General features: G+C 54.8%; 1 protein-coding gene across 1 annotated transcript in view; it reads left to right on the forward strand.

Moving 5' to 3' along the window:
- The window catches only part of atg2a (autophagy related 2A), a 182463-nt gene that overhangs the window by 69989 nt on the left and 91266 nt on the right, over positions 1–21208 (forward strand). Inside the window, exons 29-31 of the mRNA XM_069896222.1 lie at positions 13011–13140; positions 13845–14050; positions 16329–16558. Of these exons, the coding sequence (XP_069752323.1) occupies positions 13011–13140; positions 13845–14050; positions 16329–16558 (566 nt within the window). The remainder of the gene's footprint in view (positions 1–13010; positions 13141–13844; positions 14051–16328; positions 16559–21208) is intronic.

A 21208-nucleotide genomic window follows, 5' to 3' on the forward strand; every position in this document is an offset into this window, starting at 1 on the left:
AAAGGGCCTAATGGCCTGTTTCCATGCTGTAATTGTTATGTTATGTTATGTTAAGAAGGTATGAGGTGAGGTCCACTCACTTGTTGCAGAGAGGGCTGCAGATTCTCAGCTTGAGGAGAGCCTGGATTGACCTCCCTCCAGAGGGGAGTGGGTGGATATGTGAACATGGGAGGGTCCTCGGCCTAGAAAATAACCCTGCGTTTGAATTGCTCTTTGACCACTGCGAGGTCCAGGGGTTCCTCCTGTAGAAGGGGTTGGTGGGGTGTAGGAGAGGCAGTACTGAGGGGTTCACTGAGGCAAGGCAGTGCTGAGGGGGTCACTGTTGTAAGGAACAATACTGAAGGGGATCACTGGGGGTGGGGTAGTACCAAGGGCAGTTACTGAGGGAGGGGTGGTACTGAGGGGGGGTCACTGGGGGACAGGCAGTACTGAGGGTGGCCACTGGGGAGAGGTAGTACAGGGAGGGTTTACTGAGAGATGGGCGGGTACTGGGGGGGGGTCACTGTGAAATGGACTGTACTGAGGGGGTTCACAGACAATGCAAAATTCACAGCACACACACAGTTAAAGAAACTTAATCTGATCGAAACTTCCCCATTGCTGCCACATCACTTTGTCCGTTCAAGTTCACAGCCTGAACATCTACAACCAGATGGAACAGTGTTTTCATGGGCCACGGTGCTAACACACATACATGCAAACATGCGCGCAGACACAGACAGGCACGCAGACACAGAGACAGACCTATCGATGCACACATAGATACATGCAGGCAGGAAGATGTGCGTGTGCACACGCGCACGCAGGCACACACCCACACCCACACCCACACCCACACCCACACCCACACACACACACACACACACACACACACACACACACAAGGGATCAGGGATGGAGGTACTGTGTCCTGCGGGGACATGGGATGGGGGGAACAGTGGGAAATGGAACAGGAAGGGGGAGGGGTGTCCTGGTGGGTGGAGGGGGGAGGGCAACAGGATGGGAGAATTTGGGGAGTGGAACAAGGAAGGGGAGGACTGTGTCGAAGGGGGCAAGGCAGTGAGTTGGGGGGAACAGTGAGGAGCGGAACTGAGGGGGGGTGCAGGGCATTAGGGGAGGTGTCCCCATGCCAGATTGTCAGGCTGCTCAGCTGCTGTCTGCACCTCAGTTACTGTCAGTGTGGGGCCCCCTCTGTCCTTGGATGGGAGAGGGGGAAGAGACAGGCAAGGAGGGAGAGACATACGAGGCAGAGAGGGAGGGAGAGATGAGGAGGAAGGAGAGAAATGGACAGAGAAGGAGTGAGAGAGATAGGCAAGGAGGGAAGGACAGATGAAGAATGGAGATGGGAGAGAGGGAGGGAGAGGGTCACAAAGAGGACGGGAAGGAGAAACCAAGGTGAGGTCCACTGACTTGTGCAGAGATAGCTGCAGATTCTCAGCTCAAAGGAGATTCTGAATTGATCTCTCCTCCAGAGGGGAGTGTATGGACGTGGGAGGTTCCTCGGCCTGGAAAATAATCCTGCAGTTTGAATTGCACCGAAGGGATTCCTCCTGTAGAGGGAGTAGGTGGGGTGTGGGAGATGCAGTACTGAGGGGATCATTGTGGGAGGAATGGTACTGAGGGGGATCACTAGGGGAGGGGCAGTACTGAGAAAGGTCACTGGGAGAGGGGCAGTCCTGAGGTTGGGTAACTGAGGGAGGGTCAGTCACACGGAAAATGCAAAATTCACAGCACCACAGATAAAGAAACTTAATCTGATCGAAACTTCCCCATCACTGCCATGTCATTTCATCCATTCAAGTTCACACATCTACAACCAGATGAAACAGTTTTTCCATGAACCACGGTGCTAATGCATACGGACACAGATACAGGCTTGTATACAGATACACACAAGGATACACACAGACATGCAGACGTAGAGTCGTGCAGACACGTAGACAGGCACACGCAGATGCACGCTTGCAAACATAGTTTCTCACACACACACACACACACACACACACACACAACACAGGGAAGGGGTTGTGCTGTGTCAGAGGGTCAGGGTAACCTGGGGGAATGGTGAGAAAGGGATCAGGGTAGGAGGTTCTGTGTCCTGGGGGGTGAGGGCAGTGGGATGGTGAAACAATAGGAAGTGGAACAGGAAAGGGGGTGGACGACTGTGTCCTGGATGGGATGGCGAGGAGACTGGGATGGAGAAAGGTGGGGAGTGGAACAGAGAAGGGGGGAGAGGAACTGTGTCATGGGGGTGGAGGGAGAGGGCAACAGGATGGGAGAACATTGGGGAGTAGAACAAGGAGGGGGGGGGGTGTGAGAAATAGAAGTACCTTCATAGATTTCGCTCGAGACAAAAATTGAGAACAAAGAACATTTATTGTACAACAGTGCAAAGTTGGGTGCTTCCCCTTACCATGGGAATACACACACATAATGGGGCTCACCCAACTTTTATACAGTTAATTTCAGTGTAGAGATACCCACCCCCCTTAACATTCTTCTGCCTCCTGGATTGGCTTGGCATTTGGTAATTCTGTCTGCCTAAGTGCATTTTCTGTAAACTTGGAAGACCATGGGGGGGGGGGGGGGGTCTGGGTTCCATCATGTCATTGTCCTGATTCATGAATCTGCCTTTGTCCTTATTCACACCTCTCAACCCCCAGGACTTACTAAATATATGCAGAACCTGCTAATTCTTTGTGTACTTGCGTAACCCTTCCTCACACTCTACCGGAATTCATCCCTATTTAGCACTTACTTAACTTCCTCTAGTCTAGTCTATTATTCTTTATTTTATTCATACTAACTTTTCCTATAATCCATTATCTCTCACAATCTCCGCTTTTTCTTTAGCTACGCTTAGTAAATTCTCAACTGGATACTTGGTCTTTTCTCAACGAGTCAGTAAACGAACTGTAATCTTAGCATCATCAGACGGAGTTCGAGAAACATACATCCTTTGGGTTGTAGGGATCTGACGAAAGGTCCGTTGAATTAAACACTGCACACAAGTCATTAGGCAGGGAAGTTTCATGATGGCTAAAGTAATGAGTCCAACTGCTATAAGGGCTGTGAGTATCCACCTCCAGTCACCAGTAAAAAGTTCAACCGCCTGACCATTGTGACCGTTGTCATCAATCGATCTTCCACAAATGCTGCCCTTAGCAGCTAACAAGTAATCGAGAGCCAGGCGGTTTTGATAAGCTGTAGCTCGTATCCGTCGTCGTTCTTCAGCCAATAAATCCAAGGCCATCGCTGTCTGTTTGGTGAGAATCTTCAAAACTGCCTGGAGTCTGGTTAAACAGTTTAAATGCCAAACAGCTGTGGTATTCTGGAGCAGCCTGAGCTGTTTACAACTCAAATCGCCCTTACAGTGATTGCCTTTAGCTTTGCCTTTAGCCTTCCCTTTAGCCTTCTGAATGCATTCATGACCCAAAGGATGATTTACAAGATGCCAAGTTGGGGGGGGAGCGTTTATTGTTACCTAACCTGTGAGTAGCAGCTTGTCTGCGAGTATTAGCATATATACCCCCTTCATCCCTACTCAACCCTGATTAATGTTCTGCCTATCATTTTCCCACCATCTTCCTTGTCTTTAGCACTCATCTCTTTAATATCTGTAGAGGCCAAGACGCCAACCCAATCCACTCCCCTAGGGCAGGTCTGTTTCCTTGGTCCACGTTGGGATCCTAAATTAAACCATACGAAATAAAGTACCCCACTATGAATACACTCTATACCTGTGCCCTGTCTGCATTCTAAAGGTAAACCTGTCCATTCCTCAAAGTAATTATCACCTCTGCTGCCCCTATTCCAGTAGGACTTAATACATTGTGTACAATTGGATGGTTTCCCAAAAATTGGGAACCAGCAGAAAAACAACACAGCAAATAATAAAAATAACATTACAGCACTTTTTCCCGGCATAGCGTAACTTTCAGACCAGAAGGATGTGTGACTGCACGCCAGGTGGAGGGTGTATTATCAACGTCTTTAGTTCGTGGTTTAGCTTGGTTAATGCGTTGTATGTGAGTCCACCCCTTTTCTTTTGTTCGCACTGCAGTGTCTGTAATCAGAAGTACACAATAAGGGCCTTCCCATATTGGTTTTAGTTTAAGGTCTTGCCACGCTTTTACATATACCCAATCACCAGGTTTAACAGAATGAATAGGATAGTCCAGGGTGGGTTTTGAGCTAATAAACCCTTCTGCCGTAAGTCAGAGAAGTAGAAAGTCCCTGTAAATATTTAGATATGTACTGGTCATTAGCCTCAGGATAGGGGTATCAGTGTGGAATCCCATGTAAGGAAGACCAAACATCATTTCATATAGTGATACAGCAAGTCCTTACGAGGAGCTGTGCGAGTCCTAATTAAAGCTAAGGGTAAGCATTTAATCCAGGAGAGGCCAGTTTCCTCATGAAATCAAGTGAGTTGATTTTTCAGGGTCTGATTCATTCGTTCAACACGGCCTGAACTCTGGGGGGTACCATTGTAGCTGCCAATCTATTCCCAGAATTTTACACACACCCTGGAGTACCTGAGAGGTAAAATGTGTACCTCGATCTGAGTCAATGGTTTGAATAATGACATAACACGGAATAACAGACTCTAGTAATATCCGGATAACGGTACTAGCACGATCATTAGGGGTCGGGAAAGCCTCACCCATCAAGTAAAATGATCTACCATCACCAGGAGGTATTTATAAACCCCTATCTTAGGTAATTCCATGAAGTCAATCTGTAGTCGTTGAAACGGGCGTACGGCTATATCACGACCTGGCGCATGACTTTCTTATTCACTCGCGGACAGATTGGGCACCCGAGTACTTTGCTTGGCTATGGTGTATATTCCCGAGCAATTAAAGGACTGTACAAAACAATCAATAAGTGCCTGTGTTCCCCAATGTGTCTGCTGGTGGAACTGATCAATAATCTGACGAGCCAAGGCTTTCTTCAGTACTTGACGTTCCTCTGCCGTCCACCACAACCCATCAGCAGTTTGACGCATATAAACCTCCTCTTCCCGTGAAAAGATGGGAGTCTTTTGAACCTCGTGGGGTGGGGAGTAACAGCTGCATGTCTATTTTTTCTGTGAGTGCTTCCTGTTTGGCAGCTTCATCTGCCCGTCTGTTCCCCTGTGCTTCAGGACTGTCAATAAATTGATGGCCCCGTACATGAACTACAGCTATCTCCTCAGGTAGCATAAGAGCATCTAAGGATTGAACAATTAAGTTTTCATGGATCAACTTTTGTCCTTTCCCTGTTATCATTCCCCGCTCTTTCCAAATCTTTCCAAAGGTGTGCACTACACCAAAAGCATACTTTGAGTCGGTATAGATTGTGCCCACCTTTCCCTCAAAGCCCTGGAGAGCTCTGCAGAGGGCATATAATTCACAAGATTGTGCCGACCAATGACCGGGAAGCCGACCGGCTTCTCCTTCATTCCCATCCACTGTACTATACCCGCTATAACGAATGCCGTCAATGCAGCGGGAAGATACATCAATAAACCATCTTTCACCCTCCCGTAAAGGTTCATCACTTAAATCATCTCTAATTTTTGTCTGTAAATCTATACTTCTAAACATACATGCTCTAAATCAGGTGTGTCAAACTCAAATTCACGGAGGGCCAAAATTAAGAACTTGGACTAAGTCGAGGGCCGAACTAAATATTTATTGAAAATTTTCAACAACATCTGCATGTTTTCTCTTCTTTCAACATTTGTAATGTTAAACTTTAGGATATAACTTTAGGAGGATAATGTTACAGGTCAGGAGTAGGTAGCTCAAGTTCACCCTTTGCTTGACCTGAGGGAAACATATTTGGTCCCTGTGGAGATGTAGTCAGCATTCACAGGCTGTGTCCATTTTGGCCTGCATCAGGACTCAGCATTTCCTGCTCACTCCTCAGGCTCTAGGCCTCTATTCACCCTCGATCCACCATCCCTCTACCTGACCAGTCCTTTACCCAACCTCTACTCACCCCTCACTCCACTCGCTCTGCCTCTACCCACCCCATCCTATACACGCCCCTCTACTGCCTCTCCCCTCAACCTGTTCCTCCCTCTTCCCGTCTCTCACCCTACTCGCCCTGCCCCTCCTCTTTTACCTCTTCCCTATCCACCCCTCCTTCTGCTCATCCCTCCCTCTAACTGCTCCTCGCACCACCATAACTTCCCCTGCCCATTACTCCTCACCTACACCCTCTGCCCACCCCTGCTTACCCACCCACTCAGGCCCAGCGCACTGCCGATCAGCCTTTGTGGACAGCCACCATCTCTCTTCACGTGCAGGGCCGAACCAGCCGTCCCTGGGGTCCGCGCGGGTGCAAGCGCTGAAGGCCTTGGCGACCGGTAGAAGTGTGCTCGCTCTGTGAAAGGGCCAGTCGCGCGGGGCTCGTGCTGCCTGGGGCCCGTGCGCAGCCTGCCATGTCCGTCGCGCGGACAGTAAATCACAGGCGCTCGCCAATCCGCCGCACCGCTCGACAGGTGGGAGAAGTGACTGGTTGTGCGGGGAGCCTTCCAACTGCCTGTCCGGTTGATGACATCAACAGACTTCTCGTGTTACAATTTCTCGTGTTACAATGGGAAAGGATGTGCAATGAAGGGGGAGGATGGTGGAGGTGACATTACCAAAAAACAGCATCGGCTCTCGCTGCAGGGCGGGCCACCTCTAATACATTTTTGAAATGATCTGTGTTCATAATCAGTGTCAAATCATCCCTATCCATGAGAATCGCTTCATACTTTAAAATTCTAGAATCAGTAAGCCACCTTCCAGCACTTTGTAAGAGAATGGTGCGGAATGTGTGAGGGGTATGAACTAACATCGAGGCACTAAACGTAATCTTTCGTCCTTCTTCGACTAAAATAGCAGTGGCTGCAATTGCTTGCACACATTCTGGCCAACCACGACAAATGGGATCTAAAATTTTTGAAAGAAAGGCAACTGGTTGTCTAAAGCCTGCCCTCTCTTGCGTTAATACTTCCATGGCCACACCTTTTTTCGCATTGGTATATTGATCAAATGGCTTATTTAGGTCGGGTAAAACCAAAACTGGGGCACTAATAAGACGCTGTTTCACCAAGGTAAAATCTTTAACCTCCTCCTCCGTCCAGACAACAGTTTCACCCCCTAGAGTCGCAAGTTTATCATAAAGAAATTTGACCAGGCTAGAATAGTTCTCAATCCAAACTCTACAGTATCCTACTAAACCAAGGAATTTTCTAAGTTCTCGAGCACTCTTTGGAGGCGGGATCTGCAGAATACCGCTTGTTCTCTCTGGACTTATCTTCCTAATTCCTTGACTAACCAGCAGATGACCTAAGTATTTAACTTCAGATTGAACAAATTGTAACTTTGACTCGCTCACTCTAAGACCCTTGTTCTCTAGGAAATTCAAAAATTCAACAGTGTATTGTTTAACCACATCATACGTTTTTCCCGTGATTAATAAATCATCAACATATTGTATTAATTGACAATTCTCTCTCTGAGGGGCCTCATCTAGTACCTGTTCTAAAACTTGGCCAAACAAATTTGGGGATTCTGTAAAACCCTGGGGAAGGACCGTCCACCAGTATTGATTTTTCCGTCCTGTAAAAGGATTCTCCCACTCAAATGCAAACATGTCCATTGCCAACGGACAGGTCCAGAAGGCATCTTTGAGGTCAATTACACTAAACCACTTACTATGGGGATCAATTTTACCCATTATCGTATAGGGGTTAGGTACAACCGGATAACGGGTGAGAATGATTTTGTTTAACTCCCTCAAATCCTGCACTAATCGATAGGTACCGTCTGGTTTTTGGACAGGTAAAATTGGGGTATTAAAAGGTGACATACAAGGTTCGAGTATACCATCTGGCTGCAGCCCCTTTCGGCCAGCCATAGGAATTGGGTACTGTTTTCGTCTAATTACTTGGTCAGGGTCTTTTAAAGTAACTTGCAGGGGAGGAACATCTAATCCTCCTCTATTGCCTATTTTTGCCCATACTCCAGGATTTATTAGTTCCCGATCCTCCTCTGTTAGTACATAAAATTGAACCCTGATACCTGATCCCTGTGGTCTGGTACCGATAGCCAATTGGTCTTGAAAATCTCATCCCAACAGGCAAACTCCAGCTTGGGAAACTAGTAAAATATCCTCTGTTATCATCTTTTCTCCCATTTTTATCCTTACATTCTTTAGTATAGGGACCGTAAAATCTCTTCCTCCCACTCCCGAAACCAGCACCATCCCTTCTGTTTTAACACCCTCGGGCCGTTGTAAAATACTAGACTGCACCGGGCTGCCCCTGAATCTACTAGAAAAGTCATCTCATCACCGTGGGGTCCTATGCTTAAATTTACCAATGGTTCTCCGTGCAGCCCCACGGTGTGTATTGGCTGAGAACCGTGACCCCCCCTATTCATAATCTGCCTTCATCAATGCATAAGATCGCGTCTCCCTGGCTCGCATTGGGCATTCCCTCTTAAAGTGTCCCTCCTTTTTACAATAATAGCAAACTAATGCTCCTGTTTCCCAATTTCTACCAGGGTCTCCACGGGGTCCCGGGGATGGTCGTCATCCCCGGAATTCTCCTCTATCTCTGCCTCTGCTCTGGTCTCTATTTCCCCACTCCTGGCGTTCCTCCCAACGTCCAGGAGCTGGATGCTCCTAACATTTCCCTGCTGTCCCTCCACAACTTCCTTGACTGCCTGCATCCAAATCTTAGCCTTTCCTTTCTGTTTTTCTTCAGACCTCTGGACGTATGCCCTTTGTGCGATCTGTAAAAGCAGTGTTATTCCCTGTTCATAACAATTCTCCATCTTTTGTAATTTCTTCCTGATATCTGGGGCTGAATTAGTAACAAAGCCCGTCAATACCAACTGTTCACCTGCTGGGGATCCTATATCCAACCCCCCATATTGCTGTATGGCCGCACATAATCTATTCAGAAATGCGGAGGGGGTCTCCTCGGCACCTTGGGGAACCTCAAATGCCTTCTTAAAGTTCTGACCTTTTGGAACTGACTCCTTCATTCCTTTAATTAGATTAACCCTGTACTCATCCATTCGCGTGCGACCATCATTAGTAGTTTTATCCCAATTTGGGTTTGCCAGGGGAAATTTAGCTTCTCCAGGTATCGTCTCTAGTCCCCCTTGGTGTTCTCTATCCCAGACTCTAATCCCTGCCTGGCGAATCATTCCACGCTCATCCAAAGTAAACAGAGTCTTAAAGATAGACATTAATTCATCCCAGGTATATATATTAGGTCCCAAAAATTGATCTAATTGTTCTGTACATCCCTGAGGGTCTTCTATCAGAGAGGTCATTTCCTTCTTAAAATTGCGCACCTCCATACTGGTCAGAGGCACATTTACGAATCCGAGACCCCCCACATCCCCTCCCAAGGGAACCTCTCATAAAGGTCTCATCCAGTTAATTTCTGGCTTATCCCCTCCTCTATGATGCTATGAATGACCCTCATAATCAAAGTCTCCTCCCTCTCGTGTCAATTGAGGCAGTAATCTTGTACTCTGTGAGTGGGTCATCATACCACTCCTACTTTCTTTTTCTTTCTCTAACTGTGGAGGAAGAGGGGAAGGTGAAAAAGGGTAAAGTGTAGGTGAGAGGGGGAAGATAGGAGCCGGCACAGGGGGAGCATAAGGTGGAGGAAGAGAATGTAACACATCCCATCCTTGTATTTCAGGGGCAGAAGGTTCCTCATCCTTCTTGTTCTTACAATCCTTTTCGCTCAAAATCATTTGATCAAACGATCCACTGAGCCAACAGGCTGCATATTCTCTGCTCTCGGTATTACCTCCTTGATTTTGGTAGAGCCAGAAACATCTGGCTGACACATCCAGTCCTCGTCGGATCCGAACTTTGGCCAATATACCGAATTCCCTCTTATCGGATTCTTAACCCATTCCTGATAGCAATACCTGACCATGGTCTGTTTATCTTTTCCACGGGTTTTCCCCGCACCCCAATCAGATAACATTAATTCTAAAGGACTATGTTTAGGTATCTGATCCTGCTGTCCTTCTCCAGGACTGTTTCCCTTGCTACTTACTCCTCCCATACTAGCAGGTAAATAAATTCCTCTTACTGGGATTCAGTAGCTATTCCTAGCGCTCTTAGCGTCCTCCCGTCTTTTGTTCTCAATGCCTCCTCTCGGATATCACTCGCTTCGTCCACTGACCAGTCACCCTTTGTCTGGGAGTCCAGCTGAATCAGTTGGGGTGCACCTACCCCCGTCGTCGGGCACTCTGTCAGTGGAGGGAGTGAGATCCCGGACGAGCCCCCATTTGTGAGAAACAAGTACCTTCACAGATTTCGCTGGAGACAAAAATTGAGAAAAAAGAACATTTATTGTACAACAGTGCAAAGTTGAGTGCTTCCCCTTACCATGGGAATACACACACATACTGGGGCTCACCCAACTTTTATACAGTTCATTTCAATGTAGAGATTACCCCCCCCCCCCCCCCTAACATTCTTCTACCTCCTGGATTGGTTTGGCATTTGGTAATTCTGTCTGCCTACCTGCAGTTCCTGTAAACTTGGAAGACCATGGGGGGGTGGGGGGGGGGTATCCTGTCTGGGTCCCATCATGTCATTGTCCTTATTCATGAATCTGCCTTTGTCTTTATTCACACCTCTCAAGCCCCAGGACTTGCTATTCTATATGCAGAACCTGCTAATTCTTTCTATCACTATAAGACCTTTCTTCTATTATACTTGCGTAACCCTTCCTCACACTCTTACCAGAATTCATCCCTAATTCAGCACTTACTTAACTTCCTCTAGTCTAGTCTATTATTCTTTATTTTATTTCATACTAACTTTACTTCCTATAATCCATTATCTCTCACAGGGTGGGGGGGGGGGGAGGGGGTTAGTGTCCTGGGTGAGGTGCAGGGCATTGGGGAGGTGACCCCACGCCAGGTTGTCAGGCTGCTCAACTGCTGTCTGCTCCTCAGTTACTGTCAGCATGGAGCCCCTCTGTATTGGGGTTGAGGGGAGGGAGACAGGCAGAGAGGGTGGGAGAGAGATGGTGAGAGAGACAGGCAGAAGGGATAGACATGTGAAGGCGGTGAGATGGGCAGAGAGGGAGGGAGAGAGACAGGGAGGAAGGAGCAACGGGTAGAGAAGGAGGGAGAGAGACAGGCAAAGAAGGGAGAGAGGTGGGGTGAGATGGAGAGAGAGATGGGCAGAGAAGGAGGGAGAGTGATGGTGAGAGGGGGAGGGTTACAGAGAGGATGGGAAAGAGACTGAGGTGAGATCCACTGATTTGTTGCAGAGATAGCTGCAGATTCTCAGCTGGAGGGAGAGCCTGGATTGATCTCCAGTCTGGAGGGGAGGGAGGGCCCTCTGCCTGGAAAATAACTGCAGTTTGAATTGCTCTTCGACCATTGAAAGGTCAAGAGGTTACTATTGTGGAGGGGGTAGTGGAGAGGGGAGAGGCAGTAACAAGGGGAGGGTCACTCGAGAGGGACAAAGCTGATGGACTCACTGGGGGATTGGCAGTTCTCTTGGGCTCACTGGAGGAGGGGCAGTTACGATGGGCTCACTGGGGGAGGGGCAGTACTGAGAGGGGACACTAGGGGAGGGGCAGTATTGAGGAGGGTCACTGGGTGATCGGCAGTACTGAGGGGGTCAGTGTGGGGATGGGATGCGGTGAGTGGGAGGGAGGATCATGTGCGATGTAATTAATTTATCAATACATCACAGTAACAGACCCTTCCGCCCCACGAGATTCTCCAACTGGGGAAACCCACTCTCTCGTGTTCAGGCCCCTTCCTGTCAGTTTTAGTGTCCTCCATTCTCTCAGCAGGTGACTATGCAACATCACACAGACAAAATTCACACCACATAAAGAAACTTAATCTGATCAAAACTTCCCTATCACTGCCACGTCATTTCATCCGTTCAAGTTCACAGTCTGTACATCTACAACCAGATGAAACAGTTTTACATTGTGTGTGTGTGTGTGTGTGTGTGTGTGTGTGTGTGTGTGTGTGTGTGTGTGTGTGTGTGTGCGCGTGCACGCACACATGCCAGAAAGGACACGCAATGGTGCTCCTGTAAATTGCTGTCATGGCATTGTGTGATTGTCACGTGCTATGGGACTGTGAAGAGGCTTGTTTTGCTCACTATCTGCAAGTGTGTAAACATAAAACAAAACAATGTGGAGAACAGGGTTAGGGTGCAGAGAGTGGGGTTACGGCGTGGAGAGCGGGGTTCCCATGAGGTCAGTTGGAATTGCAGCATGGGCAGTGTTATTTCACTTGTGAGGTTTGCTTTAGGAGCCTGATAACTGGGAAAGAAACTCTGCTGCTTGGGGCATGATCTCATACTCCAACCATCCCGAAGGGAGGAGGGACCAGAGAGTATGGCTGGGGGGGTGGGATGAGTCCTTGTCAGTTGGCTGCTTTACTAAGGCCTTGGGAGTCAGAAGCAAGAGCAGTTTGTGTGCTCAGAGCAAGCTGGAGATTTCCTTTTGTTCTACCATAATGCTTGCCCTTCTCTGCCCCCTCTCAGGCCTCCCCCTTCATAGACAGACACCCATGCATCCATGCTTGCAGTCACGCACACTCGCAGATGCACAGAGACCCACGCCCACGGACTCCCACGCCCACAGGCTCCCACGCCCACGGACGCCCACACACACACACACAGAGACACCTACGCACACAGAGACACCTACACACACAGACACCTATGCATACAGAGACACACAGCACCAGACATAGGGATAGAGTGGCTGGGTCTCCGTTTCCATGAGTCTGTGATTCTACCCACTGCACAACCGTGTCACATCAGGCTCTTTGGCCCAAATAGCTTCTGCTGGCCAATTAGACGTTCTGGGCCAGACATACCTGCCTACATTTTGTCCATTTGCTTCTGACCTGAAAACTGACCCCTCGGAGGAGGGTCCACAATTGGCTGGTGTTTCCATGCGGGTTTGACCCCCTCCCCTCCTCTTCCTCTTTCCCCCACCTCCCCTGCAGCTTCTAGAGTCAGCACCGACCATTCCCCCTCGCTTCCCGGCGGAGACGGCCGAGATCAACCAGGGCGACCTGACGGACGCGCTCCTCGACACCGAGCGCTGGCGCAGCGACCCAGATGTTGGAGGGTCAGGTAGGTAGAGAGAGGCCATCTCAGGGTTCTGAGCATGGGCCCATCTGGGGAACAAGTGAGGGCTGTCTAGTGGTTCTATGTGCAGACTATCTGGGGGCCCTGTAGGGGTCAGAACACGGTCCTGAGTGCAGGCCATCTGGGGATCCAAGTGCGGGCTGTTTGGCCCTTTGTGTGAGGAGGACGTGAGCAACCCCTGCATTTGACTGTGTGCGTGCGAGAGTGATCATACGTTTAATAGAGCCAAAATCAGTTCACACCTTTCTTCGTCATGTCTGGACTCCTCCTCCTGTCCTTCCCCTTTCATTCAGACCCCTTTCTTTTTTCACATACCTCGAGAAAGGGCTCAGGCCCGAAATGTCAGTAATACCTCCTATGGACGCTGCGAGACCGGCCAAGTTCCTGTGTAATTTTACTACGATCTCAGCGTTTGACTTTCGCTGCATTTGAGTTAGCAACTGCCAGAATATGTACGAGTGCTGGCCAGAGTACGTTTGTGTGAGTGCCATGAGGGATCATGCATTTGAGTGTGCGCGGGCCAGGATGTGCAAGTGCATGCAGACCAGGATGCGTTTGTGTGAGTGTGGGACAGAATGTGTTTGTGTGAGAGATCATGCGTTTGAGTGTGCACGGGCCAGGATGCGTTTACCACTGGTCACCCCCCCCCCCCCATTAACCCCCTGCTCCTCGTTCCTGCCTACGCCCAGGTGGCATGGCTCTGTTCCGCCAGGACTCGCCAGCGTCCGTCTACCTGTTCCCAGGCGAAAAGGGCCAAGACAAGCTCCCGGCTGAGTGTGGGGTGGACCCCCCCGTTCGAGACAGACCACCCTCTGAAGGCAGCGGGGCGGACAGCGACTCCACTGGAGACAACGATGACTTCTGCATCTTGGACGCGCCAGGAATGGGAATTCCGGTGAGCCCACACGACATGGTGAGGGAACCAAGTGATCGCTGGCTAAGTGATCATGGGCGAGTTGGGCCAAAGGGCCTGTCTCTACACTGTGCCACTATTGGCCCATTGTGTCCATGCTAACCTGTCCCGCATCGGACTTGTCAGCCACAAACGAGCCTGCAGCTGACGTGGACTTTTTACCCCCTCCATAAATCTTCGTCCGCGAAGCCAAGCCAAAGAAGAAAAACCAGGGATTCAATTCCCATGGAAGCAGGCCATTCAGCCAACTGTCCATGTTAACCCACACAGACTCAAGCATTGAGTATATAGTTAATGGCAGGATTCTCAGTGGTGTGGAAGGACAGGTTCTAAATCCATACATCTCTCGTGGTTGCTGCGTAGGTTGGTAGGATAGTTCAGATTTATTGTCAGAGTACAAACAGGGCATCACACTCAACCCTGAGACTCTTTCTCCTGCAGGTGCGGCAGAATTCCCACTAATTGGTCGTGCAAAAAAAAAACTGTACACAGTGAAAACAAAGAACTGTAAACAAACTGTGCGATACAGAGAGAACAAAAAGAAAATCAATAAAGTGCCCAATTCCGAGTCCCTGATTGAGTGTCATTGAGAAGTCTGATGTTGGAGGGGTAGCAGCAGTTCCTGAACTTGATGGTGCGAGTCTTGTGGCACCGATACCTCTTTCCTGATGGCAGCAGCAAAAACAGAGCATGTGCTGGGTGGTGTGGATCCTTGATGATCGTTGCTGCCCTCCGACGGTGGCGTTCCCTTTAGATGTTCTCGATTGTGGGGAGGATTTTGCCTGTGATGTCCTGGGCCAAGTCCACGACCTTTTGGAAGGCTTTACGCTCAGGGAAATCGGTGTCCCCTGTACCAGACCATGGCGCAGCCGGTCAGCGCACTTTCCACCGCACCTCTAGAAATTTGCCAGGGTTTCCAGTGTCGCATGATGAAGGTAGAGCAGTTGATGTTGTCCTTTTGGATTTTAGTAAGGCTTTTGATATGGTTCTGCATGGAAGGTTAGTGAAGAAGTTTCAATCTTTAGGGATTAATATAGAGATAGTTCAGATGGGTTCAGAGGTGGCTGGAAGATAGGCACCAGAAAGTCATGGTGGATAACTGTCTGTCAGGATGGAGGCCGGTGGTGAGTGGTGTGCCTCAGGGTTCGTCATTTATGTTAATGATTTGGATGACGGGCTGGTAAATTGGGTGAGTAAATATGCAGACGATACAAAAATAGAGGGAGTTGTGGATAATGAAGAGGGTTTTCATGGACTACAGAAAGATTTGGACTGTTTGGAAAAATGGGCTGAAAGGTGGCGGATGGAGTTTAATGTAGATAAGTGTGAGGTGCTTAATTTTGGGAAGAATAACCAAAATAGGATGTATGCAGTGAAGGGGAGGGCATTGAGGAATGCAGAGGAACAGAGGGATCTTGGAATAACAGTTCAGCGTTACTTGAAGATGGATTCCCATGTAGATAGGGTGGTGAAGAAGGCTTTTGGTATGCTGGCCTTTATAAATCATAGCATAGAATATAGTAGCTGAGAGGTGATGTTGAAACTCTAAGGCTTTGGTGAGGCCAAGTTTGGAATATTGTGTGCAGTTCTAGTCTCCAAATTATAGGAATGATATCAATAAGGTAGAGAGGGTGCAAAGAAGGTTTACAAAAATGTTGCTTGGATTGCAATATCTTGAATACGGAAAAAGATTGAGTAGATTGGGTCTTTATTCATTGGAGCATAGAAGATTGAGGGGGGATTTGATAGAGGTATTTAAAATTATTAAGGGTATAGATGTGAATAGGCTCTTTCTTCTGAGGGTAGGGGGGATTGGAACGAGGAAGATGTAGTTGTGGCAGGGTCAATTCTGTCATTTAAGAGGAGGTTAGATGAGTACATGGATGTGAGGGGGTTGGAGGGTTATGGGAAGGGAGTGGGTAGGTGGAACTAGTGGAGTTTCACGTAAATCGGTGTGGACGAGAAGGACTGATATGGCCTGTTTCCGTACTGTAATTGTTATATGGTTATATATTCACATGGATGCAAGAACAAGAGAGGGTTATGCGTCTCAGAGCTGTGAAACCCAATTACTCCCAAATAACCTACAATCCCAGTATGTTTTGGAGGGTGGGAGGAAACCGGAGCCCCTGGGGAAAACCCACATGCGCACACATGGGAATAACGTACAAACCCCTTGTAGACAGCATGGGATTCAAACTCTGGCCGCTGTGACAGTGTCATGCTAACTGCAGATGCATTCTGTCTTTTGCCCTTCAAGCCCAAAGATGGTGAGCCACTGGTGTCCAAGCTGACCGACGACCCGATCACAGTGAAGGACGGCTACTTCTCCCGGCCCATCGGCAGTACGGACCTGCTGAAGGCGCCGGCCAGGTTCCCCATCCCCGACACCCGGCTGATGCTGCGGGAGATCTCCGTGGTCTGGCATCTGTACGGCGGCAGGGACTTTGGGCCACTTCGATCATCATCTGGCCAAACGCACTCATCTGGGTAGGTACAGACTAGGGCATGAAGCACAGTGAGCGGAGGGAGAAGAGAGTGAGGCTGGAGGTGGGACGAGCCCTTCAGTCGGTTGGCTGCTTTTCCAAGGCCTTGGAAGTCGGAGGGTAGGCAGCTCTGTGGTCAGAGATATTCGGAGATTTCCTTTTGCTGCACCATCAACATTAACCCTCCCTGCCCCCTCTCGCCCCTCCCTGCCCCCTCTCGCCCCTCCTGCCCCCTCTCGCATCCGCCCCATGCCCCCTCTCGCCCACGCGCCCATGCACACTATCGCCCCCGCCCCCTCTCGCCCCCGCCCCCATGACCCCTCTTGCCCATGCCCTCAATCGGACCCGCCCCCATGCCCCTCCCTGCCCCCTCTCGCCCTCCCTGCCCCCTCTCGCCCTCCCTGCCCCCTCTCGCCCTCCCTGCCCCCTCTCGCCCTCCCTGCCCCCTCTCGCCCTCCCTGCCCCCTCTCGCCCTCCCTGCCCCTTCTTGCCCTCCCTGCCCCCTCTCGCCCTCCCTGCCCCCTCTCACCCTCCCCGCCCCCTCTCGCCCTCCCTGCCCCCTCTCGCCCTTCCTGCCCCCTCTCGCCCTTCCTGCCCCCTCTCGCCCTCCCTGTCCCCACTCGCCCTCCCTGCCCCCTCTCGCCCTCCCTGCCCCCTCTCGCCCTCCCTGCCCCCTCTCGCCCTCCCTGCCCCCTCTCGCCCTCACTGCCCCCTCTCGCCCCTCCCTGCCCCCTCTCGCCCTCACTGCCCCCTCTCGCCCCTCCCTGCCCCCTCTCGCCCCTCCCTGCCCCCTCTCGCCCCTCCCTGCCCCCTCTCGCCCCTCCCTGCCCCCTCTCGCCCCTCCCTGCCCCCTCTCGCCCCTCCCTGCCCCCTCTCGCCTCCGCCCGATGCCCCCTCTCGCCCACGCGCCCATGCACCCTCTCGCCCCCGCCCTCTCGTCCCCGCCACCTCTCGACCCCGCCCCCATGACCCCTCTTGCCCATGCCCTCAATCGGACCAGCCCCCATGCCCCTCCCTGCCCCCGCTCGCCCTCCCTGCCTCCTCTCGCCTCCCTGCCCCCTCTCGCCATCCCTGCCCCCTCTCGCCCTACCTGCCCCCTATCACCCTCCCTGCCCCCTCTCGACCTCCCTGCCCCCTTTCCCTGCCCCCTCTCGCCCTCCCTGCCCCCTCTCGCCCTCCCTGCCCCCTCTCGCCCTCCCTGCCCCCTCTCGCCCTCCCTGCCCCCTCTCGCCCTCCCTGCCCCCTCTCGCCCTCCCTGCCCCCTCTCGCCCTCCCTGCCCCCTCTCGCCCTCCCTGCCCCCTCTCGCCCTCCCTGCCCCCTCTCGCCCTCCCTGCCCCCTCTCGCCCTCCCTGCCCCCTCTCGCCCTCCCTGCCCCCTCTCGCCCTCCCTTCCCCCTCTCGCCCTCCCTGCCCCCTCTCGCCCTCCCTGCCCCCTCTCGCCCTCCCTGCCCCCTCTCGCCCTCCCTGTCCCCTCTCGCCCTCCCTGCCCCCTCTCGCCCTCCCTGCCCCCTCTCGCCCTCCCTGCCCCCTCTCGCCCTCCCTGCCCCCTCTCGCCCTCCCTGCCCCCTCTCGCCCTCCCTGCCCCCTCTCGCCCTCCCTGCCCCCCTCTCGCCCTCCCTGCCCCCTCTCGCCCTCCCTGCCCCCTCTCGCCCCTCCCTGCCCCCTCTCGCCCCTCCCTGCCCCCTCTCGCCCCTCCCTTACCCCTCTCGCCCCTCCCTGCCCCCTCTCGCTCCTCCCTGCCCCCTCTCGCTCCTCCCTGCCCCCTCTCGCCTCTCCCTGCCCCCTCTCGCCTCTCCTGCACCCTCTCGCATCCGCCCCATGCCCCCTCTCGCCCACGCGCCCATGCACCCTCTCGCCCCCGCCCTCTCGCCCCCGCACCTCTCGACCCCGCCCCATGACCCCTCTTGCCCATGCCCTCAATCGGACCCGCCCCCATGCCCCTCGCTGCCCCCGCTCTCCCTCCCTGCCCCCTCTCGCCCTCCCTGCCCCCACTTGCCCTCCCTGCCCCCTCTCGCCCTCCCTGCCCCCTCTCGCCCTCCCTGCCCCCTCTCGCCATCCCTGCCCCCACTAGCCCTCCCTGTCCCCTCTCGCCCTCCCTGTCCCCTCTCGCCCTCCCTGTCCCCTCTCGCCCTCGCTGCCCCCTCTCGCCCTCCCTGCCCCCTCTCTCCCTCCCTGCCCCCTCTCGCCCCCGCCCCCTCTCGCCCCCGCCCCCTCTCGCCCCCGCCCCCTCTCGCCCCCGCCCCCTCTCGCCCCCGCCCCCTCTCGACCCCCGCCACCTCTCGACCCCGCCCCCATGACCCCTCTTGACCATGCCCTCAATCGGACCCGCCCCTATGCCCCTCCCTGCCCCCGCTCGCCCTCCATGCCCCCGCTTGCCCTCCCTGCCCCCTTCGCCCTCCCTGCCCCCTCTCGCCCTCCCTGCCCCCTCTCGCCCTCCCTGCCCCCTTTCGCCCTCCCTTATCCCTCTCGCCCTCCCTGCCCCCTCTCGCCCTCCCTGCCCCCTCTCGCCCTCCCTGCCCCCCTCTCGCCCTCCCTGCCCCCTCTCGCCTCCCTGCCCCCTCTCGCCTCCCTGCCCCCTCTCGCCCTCGGTGCCTCCTCTCGCCCTCCCTGCCCCCTCTCGCCCTCCCTGCCCCCTCTCGCCCTCCCTGCCCCCTCTCGCCCTCCCTGCCCCCTCTCGCCCTCCCTGCCCCCTCTCGCCCTCCCTGCCCCCTCTCGCCCTCCCTGCCCCCTCTTGCCCTCCCTGCCCCCTCTCGCCCTCCCTGCCCCCTCTCGCCCTCCCTGCTCCCTCTCGCCCTCCCTGCCCCCTCTCGCCCTCCCTGCCCCCTCTCGCCCTCCCTGCCACCTCTCGCCCTCCCTGCCCCCTCTCGCCCTCCCTGCCCCCTCTCGCCCTCCCTGCCCCCTCTCGCCCTCCCTGCCCCCCTCTCGCCCTCCCTGCCCCCCTCTCGCCCTCCCTGCCCCCTCTCGCCCTCCCTGCCCCCTCTCGCCCCTCCCTGCCCCCTCTCGCCCCTCCCTGCCCCCTCTCGCCCCTCCCTGCCCCCTCTCGCCCCTCCCTTACCCCTCTCGCCCCTCCCTGCCCCCTCTCGCCCCTCCCTGCCCCCTCCCGCTCCTCCCTGCCCCCTCTCGCCTCTCCCTGCCCCCTCTCGCCTCTCCTGCCCCCTCTCGCATCCGCCCCATGCCCCCTCTCGCCTCTCCCTGCCCCCTCTCGCCCCTCCTGCCCCCTCTCGCATCCGCCCCATGCCCCCTCTCGCCCACGCGCCCATGCACCCTCTCGCCCCGGCCCTCTCGCCCCCGCACCTCTCGACCCCGCCCCATGACCCCTCTTGCCCATGCCCTCAATCGGACCCGCCCCCATGCCCCTCGCTGCCCCCGCTCTCCCTCCCTGCCCCCGCTCTCCCTCCCTGCCCCCTCTCGCCCTCCCTGCCCTCACTCGCCCTCCCTGCCCCCTCTCGCCCTCCCTGCCCCCTCTCGCCATCCCTGCCCCCACTAGCCCTCCCTGTCCCCTCTCGCCCTCCCTGTCCCCTCTCGCCCTTCCTGTCCCCTCTCGCCCTCCCTGCCCCCTCTCGCCCTCCCTGCCCCCTCTCGCCCTCCCTGCCCCCTCTCTCCCTCCCTGCCCCCTCTCGCCCCCGCCCCCTCTCGCCCCCGCCCCCTCTCGCCCCCGCCCCCTCTCGCCCCCGCCCCCTCTCGCCCCCGCCCCCTCTCGCCCCCGCCCCCTCTCGCCCCCGCCCCCTCTCGCCCCTGCCCCCTCTCGCCCCCGCCCCCTCTCGCCCCCGCCCCCTCTCGACCCCCGCCACCTCTCGACCCCGCCCCCATGACCCCTCTTGACCATGCCCTCAATCGGACCCGCCCCCATGCCCCTCCCTGCCCCCGCTCGCCCTCCATGCCCCCGCTCGCCCTCCCTGCCCCCTTCGCCCTCCCTGCCCCCTCTCGCCCTCCCTGCCCCCTCTCGCCCTCCCTGCCCCCTTTCGCCCTCCCTTATCCCTCTCGCCCTCCCTGCCCCCTCTCGCCCTCCCTGCCCCCTCTCGCCCTCCCTGCCCCCTCGCCCTCCCTGCCACCTCTAGCCCTCCCTGCCACCTCTCGCCCTCCCTGCCCCCTCTCGCCCTCCCTGCCCCCTCTCACCCTCCCTGCCCCACTCGCCCTCCCTGCCCCCTCTCGCCCTCCCTGCCCCCTCTCGCCCTCCCTGCCCCCTTTCGCCCTCACTGCCCCCTCTCGCCATCCCTGCCCCCACTCTCCCTCCCTGCCCCCTCTCGCCCTCCCTGCCCCCTCTCGCCCTCCCTGCCCCCTCTCGCCCTCCCTGCCCCCTCTCGCCCTCCCTGCCCCCTCTCGCCCTCCCTGCCCCCTCGCCCTCCCTGCCACCTCTCTCCCTCCCTGCCCCCTCTCGCCCTCCCTGCTCCCTCTCGCCCTCCCTGCCCCCTCTCACCCTCCCTGCCCCCACTCGCCCTCCCTGCCCCTCTCGCCCTCCCTGCCCCCTCTTGCCTCCCTGCCCCCTCTCGCCTCCCTGCCCCCTCTCGCCCCCGCCCCCTCTCGCCCCCGCCCCCTCTCGCCCCGCCCCCTCTCGCCCCCGCCCCCTCTCGCCCCCGCCCCCTCTCGCCCCCGCCCCCTCTCGCCCCCGCCCCCTCTCGCCCCGCCCCCTCTCGCCCCCGCCCCCTCTCGCCCC

This window comes from Narcine bancroftii, chromosome 8 (assembly GCF_036971445.1).
Source record: "Narcine bancroftii isolate sNarBan1 chromosome 8, sNarBan1.hap1, whole genome shotgun sequence".
NCBI classification, from domain to species: domain Eukaryota; kingdom Metazoa; phylum Chordata; class Chondrichthyes; order Torpediniformes; family Narcinidae; genus Narcine; species Narcine bancroftii.